Below are 22,234 nucleotides of genomic sequence, written 5' to 3'. Positions count from 1 at the left end.
TTGGTATCCAAATTCATCTTCACGGCGATTGGGAGATTGCACGTCATGGGTAAAACCATCTATCAGTTGTCCACAACGGGAATTCCAGGCCGAGAACTCGAAGTAGCTTCGTCTACGTGCGGTGTTAGGAGTGTGTATAGCACCACAGTTACATGTAGTCATGCACGTGAACGTCTCAAAATCGGTGTTCGGAAGATAGCGCGACTAATGCGCTGATGCATATTAAGGAAGAAGGCTCATAGTATACTACATGAAGATCAAGATCCCATTTTTCCATCCATCGTCGCTTCGCATAGAAAAACACAAATCAAGAGGGGCTCCTTGCCACCAACGCCATTACTATGCAATGCTCATCTCTCTGTGATGATGTTCCAACAAGCCCGAAGTAAAGGGGGAATGAAGAAGGTAGTCGCTGGGGGAAAAACAAACAATGTCGCCAATCTTGTGGGAATATATAGGTACACGTGTATGGAGGTGTCAACGGAAACAGGGGTAAAGTGAACAAACAAATGCAAACAAAGTGATCGAATCCGTGGATGCAGGTGATGAGCTAGACGCTCAACCCCACGGTTCGTAGAATGGGTATGAATGTCGATATGGACAAGGTCGCTTACTGCGATTTAGGTACACACTCTGTGTACTTCGCTGCGAGTTCTTGTGCAATCTCAGGCGTCTTGACTGCGTAAAGAACAGACTGGAGTCCGCCTTCCTTGGCAGGCTTGGTCGCCATGACCATCTTCTTGCTACCGCCAGTGACGGTGGCAGGCAGCGCAGGTAGAATCTGGTAGTTGACTGGGGTGGCACCGCTCGGGATGCGCACTCGCACAGAGCATTTGCCCGTCTGCTTGTCCTTGAGGATCCAGAGCGGGCCCTTTGCGATGTTCGTCCAGCCCTTCTCTCCCTCCTGGTGTTTGGCGAGTACGACTTCGGTGTGGAAGACAATGTCGTAAGTGTTGAGCTCATCCTCAGTCAACTTGGTCAAGTCAATCTGTTCTTGCTTGCCACCCTCTTCGTCATCCTCTGCTGCAGATGCGGCACTGGTATCACCAGCTTCAGAGAGAGGCGTGTTTGCGCGCGAAGAGAATACAGAAGAGGTCACGGAGTTACCGCCGGATGGAGCGAAAAGCGAAGATCCACCTGTGGACGGGGCGAAATTGAAGATCGAGCTGGGTGGTGGTTTCGCCGGAGTTGTGGAGAACTCGCCAGCACCAGGCGTAGCAGGCTGGAAGTTAAATTTGGGTGCAGTGTCCTTCTTCTCAGTAGCAGGAGCTCCGCCAAACTTGATCGGAGTACCCACCTTGAAAGTCTGATCGCCGGCAAACGTGTCGGTCTTCGGCGGCGCGGTCTTGGATGCAGCACCGAAATCGAAGAACTGGAAAGGTTTGTTGGAGGGAGTTGTAGTACCGTTACTCTGTCCGAACAGAGAAGAGGCGCCACTGTTCTCCTTCTCTGCCTCGGAATCATTGTCCCTGGTGATCCTTGAGAACAAGCTGCCCTTGGAACTTGACTCCTGCTGATTGTGTTGTTGGGTATCTTCGGATTCGGTCTCCGATGCATCGACGGAGCGCTTCGGAGGCGAAGGCGGCTCTGCTGACCCAGCATTGTCTTGTTGTTGGTCGTCGTCATCCGACTCTTCCTGGTTGCTGGAAGAAGGACCTGATAGGTGGCCGAAGATATTGGGGGATGATGCTTGCGACGTGGAGGCGTTGAAAACCGATTGACTGCCTGTAGACGGCGCCGGGCTGGGAGCTTTGGGAGTGGAAACTCCGCTCTTAGGCTTCAAAAGTCCAGTGAACGGGTTCTCCTTGGGTGAAGTACTTCCAGAACTACCAGGTATCACAAATTTGGTCGAGGCAGCAATCTCCTTCTCTTTGGCGAGACGCTCAGCCTCCGCCTTGTCGTACCTGGCAGACCACTCCTCCTTGGTCTCATCATCTGAGTCGTAGTCCTCGTCCATAGCCTTCCTCTTGCGTTCTGCGGCGAGTTCCTCGTAAGTCTTCGCGGTCTTAGTGAACTGAGCCATAAAGCCGCCTGCCGGAGCACTGCCGAAGTTCGGCTTGAAACCAGCAGAACCTGATGTACTGGTGGAGGAAGCACCGAAGCTTGGCTTGAAGCCAGACGAGGCTGCCGAAGTTTCTGCACCGTTAGTGGTGGGAACTGAGGGCTTGAAACCGAAACCGGGTGTCGATGCAGCTGGCTGCGAGGGCTCGGTGGTGGACTTTTCAGCTGTCTTTGGGGCGAACAGGCTTGTCGATGACGCTGGCGCAGGTGTGGAGGGCTTGTTTCCGATAGCCTTGGCAAACATGTTTGATGTCGCCGTGGCTGGGGCACTGAGCTTCGGTGTAGAAGCCGAGAGCTGCGGAGTCGGACCAGCAGATGCTTCCGTCGCACGAGCTCGCTTGGAAGGGGATGGATCACGGACTTCGTGGCTGTCATCGTTGACCTTGCGCTTCGTGGACAAGCTTGATTCATTGCCGGTGATACCTCGTCCGGCTGCACGTTGCTTCTTCACGTTGTCGATCTTCTTCTTAATGTCGACCGCATGCTGGTAGTGCCAAAGCGACACGCTTGACCAGTCTGCCGTGGGAGGAAGGTTGCTCAGCTGTTGTCGGTACTTTTCGTTCAACATTTGCAGTTGAGCAGTCAGATCGGATATCTGCTTCAGTAGGCCATCGCTGCTCTGCGCGCGAACGGCACCTGGAACAGCCCAGTCTTTGGGAACGTGCACCTTGGGAACCTTGGGCATCTCAGGTGCCTGCGATTCTCCCCTCGACTCGGAGGTAGTGCTGTTGAAGATCGATGTGGCCGGCGCAGGGGAGGGTTGCGAGGGTTCCTTCGAAGCGCTGAACAAGTTGGGACGATCTGTCGAAGGTTTGGGCAAAGAGGCAAAGGGGTTGGAAGCCTCAGGTGCAGCCTTGGGTGTTTCTGATGCCGATGTCGATGCAGAGGGGAAGCTTGACTGTGGCTTCTTGAACAAATTGCTGGAATTATTGTTCTCGGGCTGGAACGTTTGGGAGAAGAGGCCAGAGCTGGTTTTGGGCTGAGCAGCAGTAAACATGCCGCCTTGCGACTTCTCCACGTCGGCTGTCTTCGCTGGCTGTGGTGTGCTGAACGGCTGGAATAGACTTGACTTTGGCGCTTCGGGAGCCTTCACTGTTGCTGCGCCCGCATCCTTGTTGGCACCAAATATGCTGAAACCTGAACTGCTTCCTGTAGTGGTAGGTGTGTCGGCTGGCTTGGGAAGTGCCGCGAACGGGTTGGACTTGGGGGTATCGGCGGAGAGGCTGCTGCCAGACTCTTCAGGCTTCTTGAGGCTGCTGAACAGGTTTGTTGGTGCAGCTGTTCCAGAAGACGTGTTTTCGGCGGTCGGGAGGTTTGCGAACGGATTGCTGGACGGAGCAGAACCAAAGAGGTTTGTTGGAGGGGCGCTTGACGTCGTGCTGTCAGACTTCTGCGCATTCGCACCGAAGTTGAATAGATTCGACGCAGGAGCGGTGGCCGTCGCGTTTGGCGTGCCTTGCGCGCTCGTACCCAAGCCTCCAAAGAAGTTGTTCTGCTTCGGCGTTTCCGAGGTACCCTCCGGCTTCTGTGCGTTAGGACCGAAACCACCAAACATGTTGTTTTGGGGCGCAGCCGCCTGCTTGGAGGCATCTTCCTTCTGCGCACCGGCACCAAAGCCGCCGAACGTGCTTGGTTGTGAAGGCGCCGTAGATTGTGTTGAGTTGCCAAATCCGCTGAAGATACCGCTCGTCGCCGGCGTACTCGCGGTGTTCGAGGCTGTCGTCGTTGCGGCGCCGAATGTGAAGGGGTTGGATGCGGGAGCGGCGGTGCTCGTAGCGTTTGGGGCTCCGCTGGTGGTGCCAAACATGCCACCGGGGGCAGCACTCGATGTGCCAAACATACCACCTGAGGTCGCAGCGCTAGATGTACCAAACATTCCACCGGAAGAAGCGGCGGTGGATGTACCGAACATACCTCCTGATGATGGTGCAGCACTCGATGTTCCAAACATGCCTCCAGTAGGCGCAGCGCTGGACGACCCAAACATACCGCCTGTGGGAGCTGAACTGGTAGTACCGAACATACCGCCTGATGAGGCTGCGCTTGTGGTGTTGTTCTGACCTAGGCCGCCAAAGGGATTACTTTGCGCCTGGTCGTTGTTGCCAAACATGGACGATCCCCCAAATGCGGGCGCAGGCGTGCTGCCATTGGTCGCGGGTCCCGAGTTGGCCGTCGCGAATGGGTTTGCACCTCCAGCTGTGAAGTTGAAGCCCGCAGACGAGGGCGGTGTAGGGTTGAAGCCTGTGCCCTGGTTGCTTCCTCCGAACGCTGGAAAGGACGAGGCAGCGAAGTTGTTGCTCGGGGCAGCGGACTGCGCGGGTGGGAAGCTGTTGGTTGCGCCGCCGCCGAAGGCATTGCCGCCACCGAAACCGTTCGCGCCGTTGCTCGCGGGGGCGGGTGTTGAGGCACCGAAGCCAAAGGCGTTTTGTTGTGGTGCGCCAAAGTTCGCGCTCTGTGATAGACCCTGGTGAGCGCGTGCGTTAGCAAAGGCCTGCATCCTGCGTTGCAAATCGCGTCGCCCTTTCGGGGTGTGGCGGTTGGTCGACATGCTTGCGCAGCCGTCGAGGGTGCGGTGGGGAGTGTGGTGTTGTGGTTGGGGTACTCACGGAGGTGGCGCCTGCTGGTCGTCGGGCTTTCGCGGTCTTGATTCTGGGGGACAAAGAGTCAGCACGCGACAGACAAAGCGCATCGTGACTAAAGAGGTCTGGGATAGACTCCAAGCGATGACTGGTGAGTGTGACTTACTTGCGGGCTGCCAGCTGTGCTGCCGTCGCCTTCTGGGGTACATCCGCGACTTCATCGCGATCGTCGTAGGGGTTTTCGGGCCTCCCCTGGTCAAAAATGTTGCCCCGCTTGTTGGACGACATGGTCGCGATCACTCGAGGAGTCTAAAAGTGATGGATGCGGTCGGTGGCTGGTTGGGATGGTTATAACTCCATGGGACGCGCGTGGTGGATGAAGATGGTGCTGAGATGTTTTTGATGTTGGTAGGGAAGTTGCGACCCGTGCTCGACGTCAGGGTGGGCCTTGTCCATTGCCCAGCAACGCCGGGACTTTCTCTCACCCTGACAAACTAGCCCTGCCAGAGAATAGCAACACCGCATACGAAGGACTGACTATGGCGCGTCTACTTCATATTCACAAACTCTTACCACCACACATTTATTCTATCATATCCAACGCCTCTTGTCGGGTAAAGCCATGGCCTGCCTTGCAGCACTATCGAATACAAATTTTTCGATGAGCCTAAACCAATTCAGATGCTGACTACTCTCGAGCACATTCGTCATTCTTTCGATGCTCGAAACGCATCCAATATTGTGGCACAGCGTTGAATGGTAGCGCATCGCGTTGTGACACAACTAAGAAAAGAAGGTTGTCAAGAATGCATTACACGCAGCATTCTGACATGAATTCGCTAGGTCATAAGGCGTCTTTCCTCGTGATCGTATTCTTCAAGGTGATGTCTTTCCAATGTGACACATCGTTGATGGCGGAACGCGTGCTGGCTCCAGATATGCGTAGCGTCAAGGTTCCAAGGTTTCAAGGTGCATGCTGTTGGTGCAAGACCGACCAGAGGAATCACAGTTCTTGTCCGTATGGGTGTTGTCATACATACCCGACTCTCAAAATCGAGGAATGGTGCACGTATGGTATCGCTTGAAAGTGTTAGAGAGGAGATGGTTGGGCAAGAGTGAGGGGTAAAAGATGTGTTTCATCCCAGTGTGTTTGAGGCGGGCCGCGGTGAAGAGCGCGCACGTGAGGAGGTACTCGAGGGCTTTTGTGGGCCAGGCCTTCTCTCGTCACATGCATACTGCGTTGATAACAGCCTTGAATGTTTGATGTGGCTTGGGCTAGGACCAGGATTGGTACTGCGGGGTAAGAGTATCGTGAGATATCAGCCAATTCCACGATGGGCGGAGCACTTGCATGGCTGAGTCGTGCGGGCTATGAGAATCTAGGTCAGCTTCAGCTTTGCAGCATCTCCGCGCCGCGAATCGACTCGTGGCCTCTAGTGACGAAGTGCTGCGCGTTCTGAGCTGCTGTGCCACTAGATTGCGCGGTGTTGATACGCGACGGGGCATACGGGGCGGGGCGAAAGAGGAGCGAGATGGAGGTAGCGGTACGGAAAGCGCTGAGGCATATCGTCGGACGGCACGGTAGCACTCTATTCCGTGGCTCACGAGCGGTGAGGCTCCCCCAGCCAGTCATATTGCTATCTCGTTCCAAGCAGGCGGCGATTCCGCTTCAGCCGGTCTCCTCTCCTAGGTGTACCTCCACCATCCTGCATCTACTAGACAAGACGCTCACAGCAGCGAGCGCATATAAGCACCCAGGCCCCTAAACGCCGTGGGCGTCTGCGTCTCGAGGTGATGCTCCTCTTATCACCCCCGGCAACATAAATCTCTCACCTACTCTCCCACCGCCTAGCCGTCTAGGCGCTTAGAGCTGGGGCCGGCTGCCTTGATCTGAGCGTTCGCAGCTAGTCGGACCAGTCCACGGGTTCCAGCAACCAAGAAACCAAGGAAGCGTCTGCCGGCTAGAGAGGAAACCGCCGTCTTGTCTACGCCATCGCTACCCCGGATCCCGCGCACGAGTTGACACCTTCGTTTCGTCACCATTTTGTGGGCGCTTGACAGCCGCGGAACCGTCGGAAGATTGCCGCCAGTCCTGGTCCTGACGTTGGCTTGGTGATATGCTATTGCGTGCAACAACCACCTGCGCCGATCTCTCCTGGCCTACTTACAGCGTACTTTGACATGCGCCGATAACACGCGCGAGCACTCACTCCGCCCACAATGTCCAACCGGCATGCGCGTCTCCACAAACGAGGCTACTCCGCCTCTGCTGTATCGAGTCCGCGCCCTCTGAGCCCCGTTGCTGACTACGACGTCGTTACCTTTAACCGTTCAGACACGCCCAAGGTCTACGAAGAGTCTTGGATAGAGACACAACGCCCCATGCCGTCTGCGACTTCCTCCCACCAGCTCAAGATCAAGCCTTACCTGCGCAAGCTCTCGTCCAAGGAGACCAGCGGGCTCGATCTATCACGCCCTGCTGCCGAGAACGACCTCACCGGTCTGGGTATATCAGAATATGGCGCCCATTCACGGTCCATATCCGATGTTTCTTTTTCGCCCGTCAACGGCCGCCACAGACACAACCGCTCCACATCCAACACCTCGCAGTTCTCCTCGTCGTCTGGTCTGCAGCGGCCGACGCCCCTGCCTGCCATCCGCCAGACTCCACAGCCATACACACCGCCAATAGCCCACTCGTCGCCGCCATCAATTCTCGGGAGCGAGCACGAGGGCGATGATATCATGTCGGACGACGAGTTCCGCTTGAGACAAAACGCGTATGAACCCGCGCGCAGATCCGGTTCCATCTCCTCGGCACAGGGAACATCCCTACGCATCCACACCAACAACTCGTCCACCCGCCTTGCTGGCAGCTACTCCCAGTCGTCCGTCTCGCTCACCTCTCCGATTGCCCAACCCAGGGCGCGTGGTGACACGCTCAAGTCCATCGACACCACCTCGCCCAGTTCGCGTACCTCCTTCGATCAGACCTACCGCTTTATCCGCGGCGGTCGCGACTCTCCCGTAGACCCCGCCTCGAGAGCTGCCTCCATCCGGGCTGCGCGACAGAAGTTCGAGGAGGAGCAGCGAGCCAAGGAGCGAAAGTACGAAAAGGTGGCACACAAGCAGCAGGAACGCGACTACCGCAAGCAGCAGAAGAAGGAGGATCACCAACGTCGCAAGTCAGAGACGCTCGACCGATCAGAGATAAACCGCACGCGCACTGTGTCCACCGACTATGAGAAGACGCCACGGCCCTCGATAGCCGGACGCCCTTCAGTGGGTGGACGCCAATATTCAGACCACCGTGAGGCGCACTCCAACTCGCTGCCAAAGATTGTGGCAACGGTCGACCCCGAGAAAGCAGCCGCCTTCTCCTCTACGCCCAAAGTGACCAAAAGCCGAGCCGCGAAGGGTACGTGGCAGCGTTTCGTGATCTGGCTCAAGACTCGACTGCTGCGCATGTCTGGAAAGTAGGCCGCATGCACCGCCACAGACACGCGCAGCGGATATGGACAGTCTAGCCGCGTAAGCAGTCGCCTTAGGTGCCACCCCACTACCTCTAACCCCGATGCCCTACACACCCCTCTCACTTGGCCCGACACTTGAGCAGATTGGTTTTGCATCTTATCCTTATACCCCATTCTTTCTTGCATATATTCTTTCGTGTTTTTAGCATGGCGTTTGGTTTGGGATTACGGCCTTTTTCATGATACATGCTCCTCCCATGCTTATGCTATACATCTTGCGAGCATCTTCAGAGACTTAGCATTCTTCCTTTGGGCGCATTGGTAGAGACCTGCTTTGTTTACTTGCTTTTCACCATATCTTACACACTCATCACTTGGACATGCACAGGCGTTGGATATGCTCTGGGTACCTCTCTCAAGGCCGGCACTATGTGTCTGGCGGCGTTGCGAGAATTTGGGTACGGCGACTGGGTTTGCTTTCGGTATAACACGCTCTGGTATCGGCCATCGAGCTTCTCAAATGCATTCTATCCTTATCAAATCTACATCGACCACATGTGATGCTTGCTTTTGTTCGCATGTCGTAGTTTGACAGGCTTACACGTGATGACGCATCTTTTCTAACAGATCCCGATGTCGTGATATCTGCCAGTAATTGCTCAGTGTGAGATTACGCATGAACCCTTCTCCACTACCACATAGAACGCTCATCACTGGTTGCGACATGCATACAGAACTCTTGGCGGTCTCTTAAGTCCGGGATTTACCCGCGCAGCATCATCGTTCAACTCACATGCAAAGCTTTCCCCGCTTTTGTCGCATCGACGCCTACGACATGAATCACCGTCAATTGTAGTCGCAATGCCTCTACGAAGCCTGCCACAAGGCTCATTCGCCGTAAGAGGCGCAACGGGAGGAGCGCTATGGCGGACTTGCGGAGCTGGTGCGGGAGTCGGAAGAATAACGCAGAGGCGATGGGCGAGCGAAAGAAAACCGATGGGCAGGGAGGACGAAAAGCCATTCTACCTGCAACTCAATGAGAGTATCTACGAGCGTGTACAGAAAGAGAAGGCCGAGCAGATCCAGATTCAGTCATTACAGCAAAGAACGGCAAGAGGACAATTCTTTGCGACGGTGTTTGGTACCGGCAATTCATACACCCCAGTTGTCGCATATACTAACAGTTGAGTAGCATGTCTTATGACCGCAAGCATCGGCTACTACTATGGCCAGATGATGCCTCCAACCACAGACACGAGTTCGACCGCACCGCTCGAAACCTTCAACCCTCCTAAGCACAATATCTCAGAGGCAAACATGGAAGCAGCGTGGACAGACTTCCGCGACATTGTCGGAAAGGAGAATCTTACACTGGATCCCAACGACCTAGAGTCGCACAGCGGATCGTCGTGGTCTTCGCATCCCTCTCAACCAGGCGATGTGCCATTCTGCGTCGTGAAGCCAGGCAGCACACAAGAAGTCAGCGCGATCATGAAGGTCTGCCACGAACGCAAAATACCAGTCACTCCTTATAGTGGAGGCACAAGTCTGGAGGGTCACTTCGCAGCAACAAAGGGTGGCATCTGCATCGACTTCAGCCGCATGGACAAGATTATAAAGCTACACAAGGACGACATGGATGTTGTGGTTCAACCAGCAGTGGGCTGGGAACTTCTGAACGAAGAGCTTTCAAAAGAAGGTCTCTTCTTCCCTCCCGACCCAGGTCCAGGCGCAATGATCGGCGGCATGGTCGGGACAGGATGCTCCGGCACCAACGCATACCGTTATGGCACAATGAAGGACTGGGTCGTGTCACTCACCGTAGTCCTGGCTGATGGAACTGTTATCAAGACGCGACAACGGCCGCGAAAGTCCTCCGCTGGATACGACCTTACGCGCATGTTCATCGGTAGCGAAGGCACGTTAGGTCTCGTCACAGAAGCTACGCTGAAAGTCATTGTAAAGCCACAACACACCAGTGTAGCCGTATGCGCGTTCCCATCCATCCGCGCAGCAGCAGATTGCGTCTTCAAGGTCGTTGGTGCTGGCGTACCTATCGCTGCCATTGAGATCCTCGATGATGTTCAGATGCAATGTATCAATGATGCGGGACAGACTTCCAAGACCTGGAAGAATGCCCCGACGCTCTTCTTCAAGTTCGCCGGCACTCAAAGCTCCGTCAAGGAACAAATTAGCCAGGTGCAAGGTCTTGCCAAGAAGACCGGCTCAGTAAGCTTTGAGTTCGCCAAGTCCGAACAAGAGAAGGAGGACCTATGGCAGGCGCGAAAGGAAGCACTCTGGAGCGTTATGGCCAAGGGCGAGGGCAACCCAGACATGGCTGTCTGGACCACAGACGTCGCCGTCCCGATATCCAAGCTGCCACAAATCATCGAAGAGACCAAGGAGAAGATTCGACAGAGTGGACTACTCGCCAGTATCGTAGGACATGTTGGAGACGGAAACTTCCACTGTAGGCCCATGCATTCATCCTCATCTTATGACTCTTTCGCTCACATATCATTCTAGCCATCATCCTCTACAACCGCAACCAGGACTTCGACAAAGCCTCCCACCTCGTCCACGAAATGGTCAAGCGCGCTATCGAACTCGAAGGTACAGCCACAGGTGAACATGGCGTCGGCCTCGTCAAGAGAGACTACCTACCACACGAAGTGGGCCAAACTACTGTGGACGCAATGAGGCAGCTTAAGAAGGCATTCGATCCTCTTTGCTTGCTCAACTGCGATAAAGTTGTTCGAGCGACACTGCCCAAGCAAGGTGAAGTCGCTGAGTGGTGAGGTGTGTGGCCATAAGACCAATTTCCTGTAGGAATATACTTTTCAAGGAGTCCTGCACACTTCGCTATATATGCGATCATGTATTACTACTTCTTTTCCAGCCTCAGTCGTGTGCTTTCCCATACTTGCACACTAAACAAACATCCCATACACCCAATACCCAGGGTCCCTCCACGCTCCATTAAGCCACACCTTCCCCTCTTCATGCTTCCATCCCAGTTTCTTGAAGCCAAGTTTCTCCAATACCTTTACGCTACCAGGATTACCCTCGTCTACTGCTGCTTCGATGTACGTCTTCCCTTTTTGTGGTTCGATTCCGTCGTTGTCTTCTTGAGCGCCCGGGAATGAGGAAGATGAAGATACGAAAGCAGTATAGGCGTTCAGCAGCGCATGACCGGCTTCCGTCGCATATCCCTTTCCCCACGCTGACGGAAAAAAAGCGTATCCCAGCACCCTCATATTGGCCGTTGTGGATGTCTGTGAGATTGGGAGAGAGGGACCGCTAGGTTGAAGACGTAGGCTTACGCTGCCTATATGCTTCCCCAGCCCAGTGTCATCATCGCCAATAGAGGCTGAGTTTGATGTGTCGGCTTTGACAAATACAGAATAAAACATGCTATCGAATTCAGGCGCCAATTGCTCTTTCATCCACTCGTAGCTTTCGGGGAGGGAATGCGTGGGCCCGTGCAGACTCCATGCTGTGGCGTCGGGACTCGACCAGTTTTCGTGGAAGAGGCGGACGTGTGGGGATGAAGGGAAGGAGACGTCTGTTAGGCGGAGGAGCGTTAGGCGGTGGGTGTGGAGGAGTGCTTCCATGGCTTGAGAGGCTCGGATTGAGATAGGTGTGTTTGATCGGAAAGTATGGGAGGCTTATGAAGGCTGATCTACTTGTAGCGGAATAAATATATATCAGATGAAAGGAGTCACGTCAAGGATGTATGAGTCAATGGTGCTTAGTCTTGATGATGAAGCTTTTCGTGTGGATATGGAAGGCACGAATGACGTTAGCTCTAACGACGTCTCGCATAGTCGCCCAACACATTGGAGGAAAGAACTAAACACCCTGCAGGCTACATTGGTGTTCATGTAGAAGTTAGCAAAGTCTTAACGCAATGTAGACTTCTAGGTTGTTTACATCCATTATCCCCCTAGGTAGATGTTCATCCTTTTGCTTAGAAGACGTGCGCCTGCATTTAACAGTCTGCCAGTATGTGGGAATTCGTTCGTCTAGTTTATGTGAGAATGGTTGAGCTTGTGAGATGCCCCGGTGGCTATCAAACTGTAGTCACGTGAAGACGCGAGGACGCGTCGGCTAGCGCGCTTTCCCAGCGGCAGCTCGCTTTCCTTCTTCCCGAGGTCGCCTCTTTAATTGAACACACCAAAGTCAGGTTTCGCGACAAATTCGGTTCAACAAATTCATGCCTTGATACGTCCCTCCCAGCTGTCTCCTTGCCCTTGCTACGTCAACCCAGGGAAAAATTGAACACCCTGGGGTCTACATCGATGTTAATACACCCACTTTTCATGTACTCATTTGAATGTAGTCTGCAGACCTATTCAGTTTTTTCCTTGTATGAGGTCTTGCCGAAAAAGATGACATTACGCGACAACCTCGGTCATCAGGTTCTTTGGCCACACCGGCTGATCGACACCATTTCCTCGCGTCCCTACATTATATCCCAACTTCACCTTCCCTTGTGGATATTGGATAATGGGCTTGACTCCCTTTACGTCTTTGCCCATCGCGCCCGCGTGTCTCATCTCGAAGAAATCGGGTTTAAAGAGCACAGATCCTGAGTTCTCGAATAGCATCTTCATGTAGCGCGGCAACGTATACTGCATGTTGTGGTAATGGCGGAATACTTGGCGGCCATTGCGTGTCCAGACATCTTCCCAGACGTCTGTGGGATAGGTGCCGACGCTGTTTACGAGCCATTGGGAGTAGTAGTTCAAGGCAATCTGTAGAAGTTAGCGTCCACAACGCTACCGAACGGTGGAGCTGACTTACATCGACTTTGTAGGAGCCTCCTTCAGCGCCCCTTCGGGTTATCGCGTTCAAGACGGCGATGACGCCAGAAGTACCAGTGCAGAAGTCGCTGTTGGGGAAAACTGGTGTAACAGGCTCGTCATTGCCCATGGCTCGTCCAAACTCCATCGAGACGCCACAGCACGCGTCAGATATTTGTTGCCACCCGCTGCGATACGACCAAGGACCATACCAACCATAGCAGTTCTCCCGCACAACAATGAGACCTCGCTCTCGATCTTTCGTCAGGTCGAGTAGGCCTTCAGGAGAGAAACCATATTTGTCCAGCACACCAGGCCGATAGCCTTGTACTACGACATCGGCTTCTCGGACCAGAGCGCGCAGCTTCTCTCTGTCCTCTTCTTTCCGGAAATCCAGATGTGAATTCCACTTTCCCCAGCTGAGATCGACGTGTAGCATGGACATATCGGTGACATGCTCTGCTGTTACTCGCATCACCGAAGCACCCAGTTCGGCAAGACCTCGAGTTAGAGCCGGAGCAGCAATCACACGGGTCAGGTCGACGACTTTGAGACCCGCGAGTGGCCTCTTTGCGCCAGTTTCCGGGCTATCTGGCCACCAGCACGCCGGTTGTTTCACATTCTTGATATCGTGGATCTCGTAGAGGCCTACATGGGCATTTGCTTTCCCGTGTTCGCTATTCTTGAACTCCTCGGTTGTCCAGCAAATTGTACCAGCTTGCTTGTACACATCCGACGCCAACCTTTGCATCTCGTCGGATTCAATACCTGCTAGCTTCTCTTCGTATGGTTTCCATGGATCCTCCGACTCAGCCAAGTCCATATCATGCGGTAACCCAACACTCTCTTGTGTGGGTTCAGGGTTCATGGAGCCATGTAAATGGAAGTACCTTCCATCTTTGCACCGGTAGATGTTCGTAGCCGCCACGCGATACGAATTCCTACTAGTATCATGCAGATCGCAGTTCTTGAAGTATCTGTTGTATGCGTCCGATCCACTCGCGAATGGTTTGGTCAAGAACTCGATGTGTTCGCCATCGGGATCGATGACGTTCAATAGGATCGACATGAAGAAAAGCTGCGCATGGTCGCTTCACCGACACGCGTTAGCTACTCAATGGCAACAACTCCCAATAACAGAAGCACCTTATACAAGAAAAAGACCGAACAGGCCTGCAGCCTACATTAACATAGAAACCTACAAGATAGGTGACCTAGCGTTGATGAAGGCTGTAGGCCTGTTGGGCTTTTTCTTCAATAACGTGGAAGCTCGGATATTTCGACTTACGTATCTATGACAGCTTCTTGGGGTTCCAGTCCATATTTCTGCTTCAGAAGGACGTTGATCATGGCGGCTTCCAGACCCTTGAGTGCCGAGATGCTTTCGGCGAAGCGCCAGTTGATAGGTATACTGGGCTTATCGCTGCCTTTGAACTGGACTTTCTTTGCGCATTCTGCGATGTCGTTGGGTAATGTTGGAGCAATGAGGGGATTGCTCAATATGCCCTTCTCGAAGATGTGTTGGGTTTCGCGAGGGACAGAGTAGTCCTTGTGGCTACCATTCGTGCCGTTCGTATGACCGTTCGTCATAGTATTTGACATTTCTAATAGTTGTAGAGCCTTGACTTCGACTTGGGAGAACTGAGAGTGTGGCAACGAGACGCGGATAGCATGAGCTTTATCGTTTGCGCTGTCCGAAACACGTCCCACTCGACCCCATCAACTACTTGGTCGCCTTGTAACATGGTGCCAGCAACGCCAATCGGCGCATCAGCTCCATCGTCCTAGTTGTCACCGGTCTTACTCAAGCACTGCCGATCATGGTAGATGAACGGCAATTCGTTTTCGGCCCTCGGGCGAGTAAGTCGACTAGCTCAGTCTACCCGATAAGGTGGGGTATCACCCCGCAATCTGGATACACGTTACGCAAGAAGAGGATCAGGTCTGTTGACATAGCAGTCTGATGTGGAGATGTTTGTGATTGGAAGTTTGGTGGGAGGATTTAAGTTGCGGCTGTATCGCGATAATGCAAGTCTGCTTTACGCGCATGCGTTAGCGATCTAATCCCAGAATACACATAAGATTGCACCACAAGGCTTTTCCCAGCTGTGTTTATTGAAACAGTAGCTATGACATCGTCAGACTACAGCACGAGATGGACAGCGCAGCGCGGAAGCCGTCCAGTGAGGATAGCAAACTGCTCAGGCTACAAAGGTAATAGCAGCCTTACCTATGCTAAACCAGTCTGACGAATGCAAGGGGATCCCGGATATCATATGCTTTACCAAGCAGAGCTAGGAGACACGGATTTCATTACTGGTGACTATCTTGCCGAAGTCAACATCGCGGAAAACGCCCAGGCACATGCAGCGGGCAAGCATCCCGGATGGGAGAAAACAGCTTGGGTCGGTATCGAGCAGACGATCGACCTATTGAACGAGAAGAGGATCAAAGTCGTTGTCAATGGTGGTGCGCATAATCCGAAGGGGTTGGCGGAGAAGGTGCATGAACTCGTGAGTCTCTTCTCATCTATGTAGTCGCTACACGGTCTAGTTAACTGACAGACGAGCAGGTCTTAAGCAAAGGATATGATCTGAAGGTTGCGTACGTGTCTGGTGACAACCTAATGGACGAAATGAAGGATATCAAAGACAAGGGTTTACCGCCGCATCTAGATTCTGATAACAGCGAGGTAACGGTCGCGGACCAAACGCTTGACGTCCTAAAATCCGACAAACCGATCGTCAGTGCGAACGTCTACCTCGGTGCTCGCGAAATTGTCAAAGGTCTCGAAGAAGGCGCAGACATTATTATTGCTGGTCGTGTTGCGGACGCCAGCCCCGTCATCGGCGCTGCATGGTACTGGTACTCGTGGCGTGACACCGACTTCGATGCGCTTGCAGGCGCACTGATTGCAGGCCATCTCATCGAATGCAGTGGCTATGTAACAGGCTCGAATTTCGCTGGCTTCTACGAGTATCCGCTGGATGACCTGTACGACATCACTTTTGGTATCGCAGAAGTCGAAAAGGACGGGACATGTGTGATCACGAAGCACGAAGCTAGGAAAGGTTTTGTTACAGAAGACACTGTCAAATGTCAGTTTCTATACGAGCTTCAGGGCAATGTATATCTGAATAGCGATGTCAAGGCTATCTTGAATGAGGTTCAGGTCAAAGCTGAAGGCAAGAACAGGTACGATCAAATATCCCTCACTTACATGGCATGCTGGCAGGATTAAAGTCGCTAACAATCAGAAAGAGTTCGTCTGTGGGGCGTCAAAGGCAAACCACCCCCACCCACCACGAAGCTCGCAATCTTCTATCATGCAGGTTACCAATCCGAGATTGTCGTTAATGCAACCGGGTATGCCACGGCTGAGAAATTCGATCTCTGGGAACGCATGATCAAGTTTGGCCTGAAGCAGAAGGGCATACTGGACCGATTCGACATCTTGGAATTCCAGCGCATAGGCATACCGGAGACCGACCCGAAGAGCCAGCTCAGAAGTACATCGTATTGTCGGATCTTCGCGGAGAGCGGCGATCCGAACGTGAACCTTGGCCTAGCGAGTCTACTGGCAGACTTTGCGATGCAGCACTACTCAGGCTTTCATAGTACGATGGATCATCGCACGGCGATACCGAAACCGTACTTGAGCTTCTATCCAGCGATTTGGCCGCAGAGCAAGCTGAAGACGGCGATCAATCTTCTCGAATCTGGCGAGACAAGGACGCTGATGACCGTGCCGCCACCGAAGTCAGAAGAGATTGGGAGGCGCGAAAGCTATGAAACTGCGAATCCCGTGGATCTTCGTTCTTTTGGCCCAATGACGCGTGCGCGGCTGGGGGACATCGTGCTCGCTCGCTCCGGCGACAAAGGTGGCAACGCGAACATTGGCTTCTTTATACCCACGAGCCTACCTTCCTCCTACCCACAGTCATCGCCCCTGTATGCCGAAAGTTGGGACTGGCTCCGCAGCTTTCTCACCATGCCCAAACTCAAGGAAATGTTTGGAGAAAGCTGGAGCGACAGCTTCTTCGTAGAAAGAGTGGAGTTCGAAGGTATTATGGCGGTGCATTTCGTGGTTTATGGGGTGTTGGGCAGAGGCGTTAGCGGGAGTAGCAGGCTAGATGCTTTCGCGAAAGGATTGGGCGATTGGTTGAGGGACGTAGAAGTCGAGGCTCCCGTGAGGTTTATAGAAGGAAGGGTCCGCGGCAAGGCTTTGGCTGGAAGGTATGCGGGGGATGCGTAACCGACGGTCTGTTTGTTAGATTTTAATCGCGTAACGTTTGTTGGAGCGCGACATCAGCGATCGTGGCTGGGGTCTGTGCTCCGGAGACCCTGCCAAGCCACCAGCAATGACGTAGACGGTTGGGTGACAATCAACTCGGGGTTTGTTGCGCGTGCACAGCCACAACCGGCCACCTTCGCTACATCATCATTCAAGTGCGCCCGCTTCCCTAGTAGTGTGACTCCACAACCCTACACACCCCCTGATACAATCTTTCCGACATCTACCACTTATCCACCAAATTAGAATAAGACCTTTTCTTGCACTGCTCTTAGTTCCCAGGCCAACCTTGGCACCATGTTCAAGAAGTTCAAGGACAAGATAAAGGGCGACGACAGCTCTTCAAGGCCGTCATATGGGACAGACCAACATAATCAGTATTCAAACAACCCTTACTACAGCTCGCCTCAGGACCAGCAGCATAACATAGCGCCGACGGAGAAGTATCAAGCACCGCCTGGCCCGCCGCCGAACCAGGCTTCATCCTCATCTGGGTACTCCGCTCCGCCAGGTCCTCCACCGAGCCACGGGTCGTCTTCTTATACTGCTCCCCCAGGGCCTCCACCTAAACAAGAGTTTTCAGGTTACGCACCCCCAGCAGGGCCACCTCCTTCGTATCCTCAGCAACCCCCTCCTAGCTGGGATCCTCCGCCATACCACGACTGGACAGTCGTACCTGACACTTCACTTCTACCCCCACCACCTTCGATGGGTTACGATAGTTCTCCCACTGCCAATGCATCTACTGAAGATGGCGATCGTGCCTTGGCTTGGACCAACATGAATCCTTTGTGGCCACCGCAGAACCTGCAGCCTAGCACTCATGCTGCGATCCAGAACGGTCAGCTTGCTCTACTGAAAGCGCCGTCGTATCTGGGCGATTTACTCCCTCAACCTCAAGCAGGCCACTGGCGTTGTCGCACCCATGCGAACTGCAGGGATTCCAGTATTCTCACAAATCTGCCCATGTACAGCGTGTTTTGGGACTCACCGCTCAACACACAACGCTCCAAGACTGTCTACTTCGAACTCAAAGTCCTTGGAATCGGTCGCGGTGGCTTCTCATTCTCGGAAGCAGACGCCGGTATCGCGATAGGCTTCGTCGCGCCGCCTTATCCTACGTTCCGTCTCCCAGGTTGGGAGCGTGCCAGTCTTGGAGTGCATGGTGATGATGGAAGAAAGTACGTCAACGATGCATGGGGCGGTATCGACTTCACCTCGGCTTTCAAGCCCGGGGATACTGTAGGTATCGGTATCACCTTCTCGGTTCCGCGCAACCCACCATCATACGAGCAGTCGCAACAAGGAAGGATGTTGGATATCGACGTGTTTTTCACGCGTAATGGAGTAAAGGAAGGTGGCTGGGATGGCAATGAGGAGCTCGACGTGCGAAGCGAGGGGGGCAATACTGGCCTGAGGGGCGAGTGCGACCTATTTCCGGCGATTGGCGTGTTTGGCGGTGTGGATTTCGATGTCTTCTTTCATCCATCGCAGTGGCTATACCGCCCATACTGAGATGACTTGGGTGTTTGATCAAGACTCTCAGGTAAAGGCAGTATGGCACTTGCGGTGAGATAGAGGTCATGCGAGCTCATTTGTACGCGTACGACTAATTCTACTATATCTTCTAATCTCACAGCTTGCTTGTTGATCTCTCTATTTCCTTTTTTGAGTTCCAAGCTAGGGTGCATTCTCTAACCATAATCCACTCCTGATACCGCTCTGATAATCTCGACTCTACAGCCGCTCGCCATGTCCTCAACTACACCATACTCATCCCAGGACTTTGGCTATCCGTTGATGCTCGAAGACTACGTCCCTGTCCCTCCTCTACCCACTGGTGTTGCAGATCAGTGCGCTTCCTGTCGTACTCCCGGCGCGAAGAAGATATGTGGCCAATGCAAGAGCATGCTCTACTGCTCGGCAGCCTGTCAAGAACGCGACTGGGTCTCCAGCCACAAGCTCGCCTGCAAGCCCTACGCCAAAGCCATCAAACAATTCGTTCCTAACAACATGCGGCGCGTTTTGCGTTTCCCCGTCGATTCAACCAAACCTGTCTTCTCCGTTCTGTCGTTCGATGAGGAAGGCACGGTAAGGGGCCTTAGTTATCATTTCCCCGGTGTGCCGGCCCAGGAGATCAAGAAACTATCATTCCACAACCGCTACTTTACGTATTTCATTCAGATCAACTACGACATGAATGCGAAGAGAGAGCGTGCACTGTTGGAGAACAAGAGCCTTGGACTGCCGTTTCGCGGTCCAGTCGTCGTCTTGGCATATGACCTGGACATTGCGCTCAGTGGTCCAGCGTTGAACGCTGATGCCTCGATCATGCGGCCTTTGATGGAGTACGTTCAGCTGTTGCGCGAGTACGATGGACCGAAATTCGTGGAGGTAAGTTGGTGAGGGAGCATGTTAGGGTGATGTTGCTAATTGTGCTTTGCAGCAGCCGCAACGGAGGTATACGGAGGCAGAGTTGGAGATTATTATGGGCTCGGCATCTTCGTCTGGTGAAGAAAGGGCATGAGTTAGTGTGGATGGAGACGAACAAGTCAGAACTTGAGTATGAGAGAAAAAGAGCTTTGCTGGAAAACTAACTGCCGACCTTTCATTGGGTTGTCCTCTTGTTCTTTGGCACATCGAAACTTCCAGGCCATCTCGTATGGAAAAGGTAGCTACGATTCTAAGCTATACCATGCCGCCACGCCAACCTAGGAAAAAAATGAACACCCTGCAGTCTACATTAACGTTGTGTCACCTACTTTGCATGCTTTTAAATTGATGTAGTCTGCAGACCTGTTCAGTTTTTCCTTTGAATGAGGTGCCGCAATGCGCATTACTATGCTGCTGCTTGCTCACAGATGCTTCAAGATAAGCTCTACCTCTGCATCTGCCGCCTCCAAGATGTGCTTCGGCTCATGGTCTGGTCTCCAAGTTAAGCTATAGGCCCTCTTCGCTTCAAGTGTGCATCTGTGTCTGGCGTCAACATCTGGTCCATGCTTGTGAGCATACAAGTAGGCTTACTTTCCACCCAGCTGAACTGCAACAAGCTCTTTAGGGCAACCCAAGGCCTGTGCCATCTTATCTAGCGCTGCTTCATCCGCTATCTTAACTTCCGGGCTGTCGATGATACCACGGTTCGCAAGCGCTTTCGCCATTGCGGCATATATGTCGTACCAGGCCACACTTCCGGAGGAAGCAAGATAGTACCCATTCTCGCCATATTCTGGATTCTCGTCGCGTAGAATACTCTTCAGCAATTCCACGTACAGTTTCGAGTTGTCGTCGATATGACATACGGGCCAAGTCTGAGTATATCGTCAGTATGCGAGTGGTTGGCTTGATGACGATTCAATAACACCTACCCAGCCTTCCGGGTTGACATCGTACACGGCGCCGGCCCCCTTCGCGGCTTTGACCACAGCTGTGGTTTGGATCGAGATTTTGTTACCAAAACCTTTGCCTTCACCGTATACGATACATGGGATGAAGATATAGCTGCGAACCCCATGTTCCTCCGCTGTTTCGATGATGACATTGTTCGTGTTCGTCGCCTGAGGTCATTTGAGTAAGAGAGATTGACCTTGAGCCGCGTGCATGTAGTTGCCTCATACCTGCGTTAAGAGTTGATGAGGAGCCTTGGAGCTCTTTTGTAATTTGTACAGACCAGCATCTGTATCGGGAAGTGGTCGATCGATAGGCATCCCCGCATGTTCGCTGAAGATCTTTGCGCCACTGGTGTGCAAAAAGTGGACTTCGCGTCCAGTTTGCTTCTTGACTTCTGCGAGGGCTTTTATCATGGGAACCTGCATATCGGAGTTCATAGCGTCAACGAGGAAGAATATGACGGATATCTGCGCATCGACGATGCTCTTGATCACACTCTCTTCATCTTGTAAATTGAGAGTGAGAGGGCGCGCGCCATACTTCTTCACCGCTTCCGCTTGGTCTGGAGATCTGACGAGAGCATATATGTCTTTGTGCTCTGGAAGTTCGTCGTTGTGCAGTGCCGCAAGCAGCGAGCCACCGAGATACCCAGAGGCTCCCGTGATAAGGACAGACATTGTGGAAAGTGAGGCTCAGTATGAATGTGTAACCGATAGAGTTTTGTTCTTACATGAAAATGTGTTTTGTATCTCAGGCCTATATCAAGTGGTGCTAGAGATCAATCGTGACATGCTTTGTAATGTCTGGTTGGGCGATTGAGCGAGTAACCACTCAACGGCTATCTCGACGAAATGACGTAACGCTTACAAACCGCCAGTGGAGCAGAACTAACCCTGGAAACACCAAACGTCGACAGTTGTAATATTCGAAAAGAGGAGAAATTCTTGTTGGCCGACAGCAGTAGGCTCTCATCAATCTTACAGTTTGATTCGTAACACGGTAGCAGAGCAATGCAGTACACAGGTATCCCTGCATATACAACCAGCGATTGGCATCTCTGTTGCATCCGGTGAAGAGTGCGGCGAGGTGAGTCAGACACGCTTGGTTCGGACAGACATGATACGAGCGAGTGGGTTGCAGTACTGGAGTAGTATCGGGCGTGAATGCGATGGGCAGCGACGAGCATCTAGCTGCATCCGGCGAGGCTGCAAACACGGCGGATACAGCGCCCCCTGTTCTGCCATGTTGAAAAGACGGTGATCGGTCGATGAAGAAAAAGGATCACCCGCTTGTGGCGTCGTAATGCCTGTGGAGGAGAAGGTTTGCTCCGCCAAACAGCGGCTGTCTTGCTGCTGCGCGAGGTCTGAATCTCGTTTGCTCCCATACAGCGTGTCTCGGGGGACGTAGATGTACAGGGTTGGTACGAGGGCATGCAGATGGGTTCAAAGGGCATGTGGCCCGGGGCGAGGCGATGGGAATCTCGGCAGATCGGCATGTGCGAGGGGAGGTATGAGATGCATCTTCGATTGTGCCCCGTGCCCACATGCAATCGACGCCAGTACTGGCCGAAGAAGCACCGCCGCAGCCAAAACCGAAGCATCGCATGGGAATAAGATAACCGGGGCCTGACCGCGT

The 22,234-nt window shown here is 53.2% G+C and overlaps 8 protein-coding genes across 8 annotated transcripts; 5 read left to right on the top strand and 3 right to left on the bottom strand.

Annotated features, from left to right (window-relative positions):
• Window positions 1–610: 610 nt before the first annotated feature.
• Window positions 611–4,928, bottom strand: J4E92_006642 (uncharacterized protein; the record flags this gene model as incomplete). Its single annotated transcript, XM_051498009.1, has 3 exons — window positions 611–4,525; window positions 4,668–4,710; window positions 4,807–4,928. The coding sequence occupies 3 exons, from the start codon at window positions 4,926–4,928 to the stop codon at window positions 611–613; spliced, it is 4,080 nt and encodes a 1,359-aa protein (XP_051351735.1).
• A 1,932-nt stretch (window positions 4,929–6,860) lies between these two features.
• J4E92_006641 (uncharacterized protein) lies at window positions 6,861–8,120 on the top strand (the record flags this gene model as incomplete). The annotated part of the gene is made up of 1 exon (XM_051498008.1): window positions 6,861–8,120. One exon carries the CDS (start codon window positions 6,861–6,863, stop codon window positions 8,118–8,120), a length of 1,260 nt encoding a protein of 419 aa, XP_051351734.1.
• Window positions 8,121–8,974: 854 nt separating this feature from the next.
• Window positions 8,975–10,911, top strand: J4E92_006640 (uncharacterized protein; the record flags this gene model as incomplete). Its single annotated transcript, XM_051498007.1, has 3 exons — window positions 8,975–9,254; window positions 9,306–10,583; window positions 10,640–10,911. The coding sequence occupies 3 exons, from the start codon at window positions 8,975–8,977 to the stop codon at window positions 10,909–10,911; spliced, it is 1,830 nt and encodes a 609-aa protein (XP_051351733.1).
• Window positions 10,912–12,510: 1,599 nt separating this feature from the next.
• J4E92_006639 (uncharacterized protein) lies at window positions 12,511–14,520 on the bottom strand (the record flags this gene model as incomplete). The annotated part of the gene is made up of 3 exons (XM_051498006.1): window positions 12,511–12,870; window positions 12,920–14,009; window positions 14,207–14,520. 3 exons carry the CDS (start codon window positions 14,518–14,520, stop codon window positions 12,511–12,513), a joined length of 1,764 nt encoding a protein of 587 aa, XP_051351732.1.
• A 674-nt stretch (window positions 14,521–15,194) lies between these two features.
• On the top strand, window positions 15,195–17,173 carry J4E92_006638 (uncharacterized protein; the record flags this gene model as incomplete). The annotated part of the gene is made up of 3 exons (XM_051498005.1): window positions 15,195–15,431; window positions 15,491–16,113; window positions 16,180–17,173. The coding sequence occupies 3 exons, from the start codon at window positions 15,195–15,197 to the stop codon at window positions 17,171–17,173; spliced, it is 1,854 nt and encodes a 617-aa protein (XP_051351731.1).
• Window positions 17,174–17,920: 747 nt separating this feature from the next.
• Window positions 17,921–18,727, top strand: J4E92_006637 (uncharacterized protein; the record flags this gene model as incomplete). Its single annotated transcript, XM_051498004.1, has 1 exon — window positions 17,921–18,727. One exon carries the CDS (start codon window positions 17,921–17,923, stop codon window positions 18,725–18,727), a length of 807 nt encoding a protein of 268 aa, XP_051351730.1.
• Window positions 18,728–18,964: 237 nt separating this feature from the next.
• J4E92_006636 (uncharacterized protein) lies at window positions 18,965–19,739 on the top strand (the record flags this gene model as incomplete). Its single annotated transcript, XM_051498003.1, has 2 exons — window positions 18,965–19,606; window positions 19,659–19,739. The coding sequence occupies 2 exons, from the start codon at window positions 18,965–18,967 to the stop codon at window positions 19,737–19,739; spliced, it is 723 nt and encodes a 240-aa protein (XP_051351729.1).
• Window positions 19,740–20,232: 493 nt separating this feature from the next.
• Window positions 20,233–21,276, bottom strand: J4E92_006635 (uncharacterized protein; the record flags this gene model as incomplete). The annotated part of the gene is made up of 3 exons (XM_051498002.1): window positions 20,233–20,520; window positions 20,578–20,766; window positions 20,827–21,276. The coding sequence occupies 3 exons, from the start codon at window positions 21,274–21,276 to the stop codon at window positions 20,233–20,235; spliced, it is 927 nt and encodes a 308-aa protein (XP_051351728.1).
• Between the last annotated feature and the right edge of the window lie 958 nt (window positions 21,277–22,234).

The sequence above is a fragment of the Alternaria infectoria genome, assembly GCF_024043175.1.
Source record: "Alternaria infectoria strain BMP 0036 chromosome Unknown scaffold_10, whole genome shotgun sequence".
NCBI classification, from domain to species: domain Eukaryota; kingdom Fungi; phylum Ascomycota; class Dothideomycetes; order Pleosporales; family Pleosporaceae; genus Alternaria; species Alternaria infectoria.
The sequence above is the reverse complement of the archived record's forward strand: the minus strand, read 5'-3'. Positions and strand labels throughout refer to the sequence as shown.